This window comes from Triticum aestivum, chromosome 5D, assembly GCF_018294505.1.
Source record: "Triticum aestivum cultivar Chinese Spring chromosome 5D, IWGSC CS RefSeq v2.1, whole genome shotgun sequence".
Lineage (NCBI taxonomy): Eukaryota > Viridiplantae > Streptophyta > Magnoliopsida > Poales > Poaceae > Triticum > Triticum aestivum.
This window is the reverse complement of record NC_057808.1, coordinates 398,968,139-398,977,817: the sequence shown is the minus strand read 5'-3', so window position 1 is coordinate 398,977,817 and position 9,679 is coordinate 398,968,139. Positions and strand designations below refer to the sequence as shown.

Genomic DNA, 9,679 nt, shown 5'->3' with positions numbered 1-9,679 from the left:
AGGGGGGAAACAGAACTTGCCTGCAGATATAACTCAACTTGCCAACCCTGTCGACTCAACTTGCCTACAAGCATGTGTTTTTTTGGAACAGCACCTGCTTTTCCAGATCTGAGTCTTTGCTAACCATGTGGATGCTAATTCTCTACAATTCCTATGCTTTTTTGACTGTTTTTTTTGTCCCTCCTATGTCTTATGCTTTTTTTTACTTGCAAATCCTTTTTTTTTGTGCAGCAAAGAGGTTGGCCATGGGGGGGGGGGGGGAGGATGAACATAGACTTACGAGCAGATGTAGGAGAAGGCAGGGCTAACAGGGGGAGGAGGTGTGGGGCAAGAGTTTCCTGGTAGGTGTTGTTGGATTTTTGGGGCTGGGTCAAACTTCAGCTGTAGCCATGGAGTTCTGGATCCAGTGTCAATGGCGTTCTTGGGGGGAAACGAGGGGGGGGGGAGGAAGGAGAAGTAGGGGAGATGGGTCCAGATATTTGCGTGGTTAGCGTAGGGTGGACGCTGCGTTAGGCAGCGGCGTCCAGGGTGCGTGGGTGCGTTTTGATTCGGTCCTTGATTTGGTGGGGACCGAATCTTTTGGCATCTTTCTGTTACGGAGGGGGGCAGCTCTTTCTTTTTATACATGACAGCTGGCAAGGGGTTTCCTTTTACGGGTGTGTGCCCTGATTTACTCCCTGGCCAACGGGTGCCACCGAGTCGAAGTTGTGACGCGTGTGTATTGTGGAGGTGAGGCTGGCGAGCATACCCCCACACACGATACGTGGACCGGCCCAAGTGGTCTCGGAACGTTTTTTTTAGAAGCCCACGCTCTTGTGCGGTATCCCGGCGTTTCGATTGGGTTGAGCTGCAAATAGAACACAGGCCGCAGCAAGGGCCGCAGTTACTCGACTCTACCAGAAAAAAAAAAAAAGTGACCCCAGCCCCCCCCCCCCCCCGCGTTCAACTGTCTCCGCTGGCCAAGCCCAAAGGCGACGCCACGGCGGCGAGGACCCCCTCCCCACCCACCTCCCACGCGCCCCGGGGCTCAATCGGACTGGATCGACGCGGTTACCGCTCGATCTACTCCTTCAAGTCGAGTTCCGAACTTCGTCGGAGCCGGCTGCATTTCGGACTCCGGAGGGAGACGAATACGGTGGCCTCTCGGAGCGGCGCCTAGTCCCTAGCGACTATATATTTACTGGCCCGGCAGGGGAGCGCCCGTCCCCGAGGCGAGGCGATCCACTCGATCTCGCCAGATCTAGGTCTTCTTGCCCGGGGAAAGGTCTCACCTTTTTGTGCCGGCCGCCGGCGGAGTGTGGCGGCGCACAGGGGAAAGGTATTCTCCCTGTTCCGGCCGCCGGGGGAGTGTGGACGGAGGGGCGGCGCACGGGGGAAGAGGATGGGGGCGCCGGTATTGGGAGGCAAGCGCAGGGCATACGGCGACGCCGACGCGTTCCCTAGTAAGCGCCGGGCGACGGCGGAGGCGGAGGCACCGGATTGGACGTCGCTCCACCCCGACATCACCAGCCTCATCGCCGAGCGGCTGCTGGCGGAGGACATGACGGAGTACATGCGGTTCCGCTTCGTGTGCTCGCACTGGCGCGCGTCGACGGTCAGCCCGCGGGACGCCACGCTGGCCGCCCGCCGCTTCCACCCGCGTGGCTGGGTCGCCCTCTGCGACGGCAACGGCGTCCGCCCGGTCGAAGACGCCGCGATCACCTTCTTCCACACGGCCACCAGCAGGGTTTCCAGGCTCTCCCTGCCGGGGCTCCGGCGGCACCGGATCGTCGGCTTCACTGACGGCCTCCTAATCGTGCTTGACACGCGCGCCGCAGTCATCCGTGTTGTCCACCCCTTCACCCGCGTCGTCGTCGAGCTGCCCCACCTGGCCACCTTCATCCACTGTGTGCTCAGCAAGCAGGAATCGTTCACCATGGACTCGTTCGTCTGGATGAACGCCACGGTGTGTGTCGCCGGCCCCAGCTCCATTGCCGTCGTGATCTGGTTCCCCAACATGCCCTTGGTGATCTGCGCTCAGCCCGGTGACAAGGGCTGGAAGATCATCCACACCAATATCCAATTCTCCAACACTTTGCCGTTCAACGGCGGGCTATACGGTGTGACGCGAGCTGGGAGGCAGCTGGTGCAGGTGTATCCAGTTCATCATGATCCGCATGCCAATCTGGTGGTGGCCGAGGTGCCAAAAGAGCTTGGTTATGCTGAGAGCTACCTCTACTACCTTGTGGAGTCCATGGGAGCCATGCTTGTCGCCGTCGGGAGCTCGTGCGGGTGACCAGCCTCGGCGACCGGGCGCTGTTCATCAGCCGCGACCGGTGCTTGTCCGTCTCATCCAGGGATCTTCCTTCGATTAGCGCCAACTGTGTCTACTTTGCCAAGCCCAGTGAGGACCCTGTTAAGGTGTACTCACTTGATAATGGCTTGTTCGAGAGCACGGTGACACGGAGCCAGTCACAAGACATCAGGAATGGGGTGCTTCCAACCTCAGTGCGGCCTTTTACCCTCATCGATCATCTGGCCACCTACTGCCGTCACCGCGAGTGGACGAGAGGGCTCATGTTTCACGAGTACTGCTACCTGCGCCCTACTTGGAGTGAGCTGTGGAAGAGGATAGCTGCACAGGATTCTGAAGTTGTCATTCCGAGGCTGAGAGCAACAGAGACCGAGCTGAAGAAACTAGAACTACCTAACCTTCTCAGCTCTGCTAGAACACTCAAGCAGTGAGAGCTGTGCTTACAGTGTAGTGAGTCCTTCACAATGGTGTGTTATGCCATTTTGGTTGGTGCAGCTTGAGTTAGTGGTGTCGTCCCTTACTGAAATAACATGGAACATGCCTTGCAGAAATAACAAGGGTTGTCTGCTAAACCCACAATGTGCTGAAAGGTGTTGCGCCTTGTTGAAATAACAAGGGGTGTGCATGTGGTATTTATCTCCTGATTGGTCCCAGGTACAACACTGTTTCATTGGTAAAAAAAATCTTTGTAAAGGAGGATAACCCCTGGAGTTGTATTAAATGTCATATCCATGTCTTTTTGATATATGAGACTGCAATTGTCATGTTAGTAGTTATTATTATTGTTCTCTAATTTATGGTTTCTGAATGCTTGTCATACGTTCAGGTAATTGAAGAAATTGGTTGTGACTAAGAGTTCCTGTTTAGAGTTGTCGGGGTCTACACCAAAGTTGTTTGGTTGTATGTCCTCTGACAAGTGACAACTCTGATTGTGTCGCGGGCTTGAGTTTAATTCGGCTGATGGCAGGAGCCAATGTGCTGACTGGCATCCAATGTAATAGCAGTATTCAACGGGCCACACCAACACGGGGTTGGAGCATATGCTTCTTCTTCGGCAGTTGCTTGTGTCTTTCATTTCTTTCATATACCATTCAGCAGTGAGTGAAGTCTATTTTAAATCTTAAATTTGTAGAGCCAGTCGAAATCAAACCCAGAACTTCGAATCCCTGAAGTCTGACACCCTATATTCAGTGATTCGGGTCTAAGCTCAACCTCAAACCTGTTCGATGTTGTTTAGTCCACTGGGAAAAACACGATCCCGGTCGGGATCACACACTACTCTGGCTGACTATGTTGGCCCACACCTCTCTCTCTCGTTCCTTTTTGTCCTCCGTAAAATAGCCATTAAAAGGAAAAGCCAGGTCACGCCGCACTCCTAGGAGGTTGCGGATGTAGCAGGTCTCCTCCACTCCTCGCGCGCGCGCACGCTTGCATCAGCAATGATACAACCGCGGCGGCGAGACAGGGACATGCACAGCAACCAACCGTCTCAGGTCTGCTTCAATGACCCCAAACAAACATTAATCTTGTCCGTTTCGGTAGAGCAATGGAGACAACGTCCGGTCGTTTTTTTGGATGCGCCGACTATGCGCCCAAACATCTTGTCCGCCACGGTCGGCTGGAGCCTCCGTGCATACATTTTTTAAACTATACACATTGCAAATAGTTACAAACAAATAAATCAAACATTGCAAATAGTTTAACAATCAAATAGTTTCACATCCGAACACAAACACAATCAAATAGTTTTACAACCCAATTTAAATTGTCTTCAACACATGAAAAGGAAATAATCTCCTGAACCTAGGCGTGGCCGCTCTCCCTATTGTGGTTCAAGGCCGGAGCGCGCCCTGGACTGATCCTTGAACCTAGGCCGCTGCCTAGCGATGTGGTCATGGACGACCAATGTAGCCACCACAATCTCTTCGTCATTCAAGGACAAATCATCCGATGAACAAATGAAGTTGTGAAAAAAAAATACTCGCCCCATGCCGGTTCAATATCCGGCGTATCTCGTAGTAGGGGTCCTAAGCTAGGCGTCTTGGAGCGATGGTAACATGGACACGGGGTTTTTACCCAGCTTCGGGCTCTCTTGATGAGATAATACCTTACATGCTGCTTTTGATTGTTTTCATATGGGTGTAGTACAGAGTACATATATCTACCACGAGATCGTAGTAATGAATGAGATCGTTTATTGACTAGCCCGGCCTCGGTTTATATAAGACACCGGAGGCCTAGGGTTTAGGAGAGTCCTTGTCTTGGGCGTCAAGTCTTGTGGAGTCTTCCTTGTATGCGGTAGGGGTTGTCCGAACTGGCCCATGAGTATGCGGCCATGGGGTCCTCGGCCCAATCTAACTGATCGAGAGACGACGTGGTGAGTACCCCCTAGTCCAGGACACCGTCAGTAGCCCCCTGAACCGGTCTTCAAGTTGGGGACGCTCCTCGATCTTCCGAACTGTTCTTCATCTTCGGTCGTCGGTCTTGAAAACTGGTTCAACAAATCTTCCCATCTTCGATCTTGAGGATCGCCAAAGTGCATCCGAAGAGTTTACATGTCGGGTATCCGAGGAGCCCCTTTAAGTTTCCGGCCTTTATCAATGCCTTGTTATTTTCACGCCCACCTCGGGTTTGAAGTTGTCCCCGTGCGAAGGTGTCCTCTTGCATCCGAGCTCCAACGCCGGACTGCATTTGAGGTATCTTTTGCAGCCGAGCACCAACGCCGGACTGTATCCGAGCTCCAACGCCGGACTGAATCCAAACTCCAACGCCGGAGAGTATCCGAGCTCCAACGCCGGACTATATCCGAGGTGTCATAGATCACCTTGGCTCAAAAAAGTCGAAGGAGTTTAGCCGAGCTTAATGCCAGAAATGCCCTCTACGGAGCCAACCACTGGCGTCCGAGCTTTATGCCGGACTGCTTCCGGGGTGTCTATTGTAGTCGAGCACCAACGCCGGACTGTATCCGAGGTAGTACACCACCTCGTCCATGGGCTGATTTTTATGAATTTAATCTCGAATTGTGCAATGTAATCTCTGCTGAGATGTATAGCCAGTAGCCCTCAAGGTGCGTGTTGGCCTAATATCCGGGATGCACCTGAAGGAAAAAATCAAACCGCTGACCCTAGTAGCCCCTGAGACTCAGGTCGATTCATAAAATCAGCCTGAGGATCAATTCCCAGCTCGGCAGCATATTTAGGAATAGAAACGCGGTGTGCAAAGTCCTCGAGACTCAGGTTGGGTGCGGCCGACCAACCTGAGGATAATAATCTCCTCGAAAACTATATTGCACTTTAAATTTTCTGCATTGGATTGTCAATGCAGTAGCCCCCGAGACACTGGTCGGGTGGCAACACCAGATCAGGGGATCGATGTACCCCTTTAATATTTGTAAATAATAAGCACGAAGCCCAGTAGCCCCCGAGCCTTAATGTGGGCACGGGTGGCCGAATTAAGGATCGATATCCAAAGTAAAATCACAAATTATGTGTAATGATTCTATGTATCCAAATACTTTTCATCATCAATGCTCGGATCCGCATTGTACAAAACTTTGTTGACCGACCATCGGCTTCCACCTCCTTGGCCAGTAGCCGAGGAGTGTTTGTCCTACTTTATAAAGCCTTTACAAGGGCAAAGATTTACGACAAACAAGGCAATCCGGCCATACGGTTTTATAAACAAAGGTACGCAGAGAGATATGTTGTATTACTGTTTAATGTAAGAAACATCTTCCAAAGAAAATAGTCCCGCTATCGGTTCCTTCCTTTGGGTTGTCATGCCAACCATGATCATGAAACCTCACCTCCGATCAATGCAGGAGAAAAATATTGAGGATTTAGTTCGGGGAAAGTTCCCGAATTCTATGGTATTAATGAACCAAAAAATTTCACTTCCGTCGTTGCCGACCAATGTGATACTTTAAGATTGCTAGCTTTCGGCTTCACCCAGTCTGAGGTACTAACTCGGATGACCCGGCAGTAACGATCACAGAGGTGCTCCCTTTACCGCCTAGCCGAACAATCGGGAACGTAGGGGTAAGCACAGGAGCCAGGCAACCCAGCTTGGCCAAAATCTTAAGTCAAATTGATGGCTTTATAACGATGATTGCGGAAGGCAGCCCTCGTATATTAAATACAAACGCCGATGATATGTTTATTTTGACTCCGTTGCGACCGTTTATCAGTTGAAAGTGGCCCATCGTCGGCTTCTACCCCTTTGTAGATACTACGCAGGGTGTTTCCGCAATAACAAGACAACCCTTAGCCGACGTCTCGGTGCCCGAAGGCGGTTGTGTTAGCGGAAACGAGGCAATCAGATATGCGGGCTTTATAACTTTCACTTAGTCATAGGAGCTTAAAGTTGGGAGGCCAATTACTAGCCCCGGTTAGTGTTCGGCGACAGCCTAGGTCAAGCCGTAAACACTTCGGCCAATGTTATGAACGGCCCGTCATTTAACACAGTCATCGGATCGCTGACCAGTTTACGCTTATTGTGACATTCAGTTTTCGGCTTTCTCCACTGAGGTGCTTAACCATGCGAGCTGGAAGCACAATCGCAGTGGTTCTCCTTTTGCACACCTAGCCGAACAAAGCGGAACGTAGGCGGCAAGCACAGGAGCCGGGCAACCCAACTATTGACCGAAGACACAATTCGAAACCAATGCATATATAGCAATATCCGAGAATGTTTTTGCCGAATCTCTAAAGGTGTCCGGCGTTGCACTGCGAGACTTATGCTGGAAACACACAAATTGTTTAAAAGTGCCATAGGCTTGGAAAACAAAAAAACCTCAGGAAAAACTTGACGTCCGAACTAGATCAAGTGTTCGGTGCCAATCCAAAAAATTGGTCTTAGAGAAAAAAAGTGCTTCTGTCATGCTTTAACATGACGCGTCCTATCTCAAGACGTCAAGCGGGCCAGCCTTCGGCTTCAACCTCCCTATCCCGAAGGCGGGGTGTTTCTCGTTAGGCCAGTTCAGCGAACTAAAACTCGAGCGTTTGAGAGAAAAAAATCAGGCTACCCGGCTATTGACCACACACTCGCGTCGATAAAGGAGTGGTAGAAAAAGACTTTGCAGCGACTGAGAAGAAAAATTTATTGTAAAACAGCTCATGCAAATTTAAGAGCCCCAAGTGACTTGGGTAAAAGAATTTTATGTATAATGATTGTATGTACCAAAGTAGTTATATCATATCTGTGTTCACCCGAACTTTATACGCGTCTTAACCGACCGTCGGCTTCTCCCTCTTCGGTCAAGGGCCGAAAAGTGTTATGTACTCCACCTGTCGAGAATATCGACGGTACGGTGTTTCCGATAACCAGGCAATCAGGCCATAAGGCTGTAACAGACAAAGCGCGCTCAGGGAACTTATGCTATATTACTGATGAAGTGTAAGAAGCATCTTTGAAGAAAATAGTACCCCCACCGATACCTTTCTTCGGTGCTCATTGTTACTATGAGACTTGTGCAATAGATTTTTTGTACTCATGAGTTCCGTTGTGTGCCGACCATAATTGAAAACAATAAGAGCGCTAGCTTTCGGCTTCACCCAGTCTGAGGTCCGGCTCGGATGACCCGATCGTGACAATCGCAGAGGTGCTCCCTTTACTCCCTAGCCGAACAATCGGGAACGTAGGGGTAAACACAGGAGCGAGGCAACCCAGCTTGTGGAACACTTAAGTCAACATGGTGCATATTGTGGGGTAATACACGAACAAGGAACGAAGCCATACAAGTATAATCATATGCAAGAGGAAAAGCTTCATAAAGGAAGCCCCCAAGTAAACGGGGTATTTGAATTTGTGTGTCACAAACAAAGTCTCGACAAGGAAGTTTTTCACAAGCCACTTTTTGCCAAAAAGGTATAATGCTTGGTCGAATCGAACAAAATTTAAAACTGGGAGTTTTTGAGCGTCAAAGCGACTTAGCTGGTTAATGTGTTCGGCATTGATGACGCGGTCCGAGCTTGGTGCGGGACAAGGTCTCAGCCCCCAAGCCCGATGTGGCCGAGCGAAGAACTCGACACTCCGAAGAAGTGAAGTCCTCAGTCTAGCTGAGGTGATGGAGCGACGATGGGGGGGTTGCCAACACAGGGCAGCGCTCCAAGGCGACGACACAATTCGGCAATGGTGGTGGGCGACGAGGACACCACGCCGAGGGGATAGTGCGGCCCGATCTAAGTCAATTTCCTGCACATGTAAAACAGTGCAAACCAAAAAATAATACTGAAAAAAGGGCGCATAATTAATTTATGCGAAAAAAGTTTGGTAAATATGGCCTGAGCGCTGAGGCTAGCTCGATGGCACGTTGGTGTCGTGGCACGGCGATGTCGGCGAAGGTCGGCCTGCCCAGGTGACAGGGAGAGGCTGGCCGGACTGATGCCCGGTACAAGCGACAGTAGAATTCCTCTGGCAAAATGATGCAGTACAGGCCAACAAAAAATATTCTGTGTATAATAATGCTAAACGAATAATTTGGAAAAATACGACCTGAACGCCAGCAGCGACGACTGTAGCAGACCGAAGCAAACGGACGAACTGATCCGTGCCGAACATGCTGCAAAGCCAATCCTCGATATGCGTAGTAGCACTTTTATTCTGCGTATTTGTTGAAAAAGTAGAAGACCAGCGGTCGACTACATAGGTATTGAATTAAAAAGGAAAAGAAATAAATCTCCCTGTGGGTTGCCGCATAGCTGAATTTATGCTTAGCTACCGGCGCTGCTTCGCGCAGACTGTACGCAGACGTGTTCATCCTCCTCGGTTGTGCAAAGCAAACAACACTGGCCCAAGCAATAATTCGCTCCTCGAGGAAAAATATTATACATTGAACCCGGCACTCGTACGAGAAAGCCGACCGCTAACAATAACGGGGATGTAGCCATTAGTCATCACATTAAAATCAATATGGACCAGGAGATTTAACATCTCACGTGAGGGCTAGCAAGTAGTACTAGTAGTATAGTACTACTCGTCACGCTAGGGTCCAGTCAATCCAGTACGTCAATACGCACGGGACAAAACACTAGCTGAAGGATTGTTATTAAAAAATAAGTATAAAAAGGAAGGATGGAACCTCCCTCTGTATTGCTGCCGATCTTCCTGTCGGCCAGCCCGTCTGTATTACTCCGCGTGGGCAGGTCCTCGGTCACCACAAATCTTCCAACCATGTGCTGTCGTTTTCATATAGGTTGCACCACCGCCGCTGCCCAGAATTTCGATCTGGCCGCAGACAAAAATTGCACAGACGTGATAGCAACAATTTTGCAAAGGAGATAATTTGTACAGTACAAATCTAACTGAAAAAATATCACCTGATCATCCATCGATCCGCAGCAATCACCCAGCAGGCTCTCAATGAAAGCACCAATGTCGGTTCAATAT

General features: G+C 50.3%; 1 protein-coding gene across 1 annotated transcript; it reads left to right on the top strand.

Annotated features, from left to right (window-relative positions):
• Positions 1-942: 942 nt before the first annotated feature.
• On the top strand, positions 943-3,038 carry LOC123122099 (uncharacterized). Its single transcript, XM_044542236.1, has one exon. It carries the CDS (start codon positions 1,382-1,384, stop codon positions 2,273-2,275), a length of 894 nt encoding a protein of 297 aa, XP_044398171.1. The 5' UTR covers positions 943-1,381; the 3' UTR covers positions 2,276-3,038.
• Positions 3,039-9,679: the final 6,641 nt, after the last annotated feature.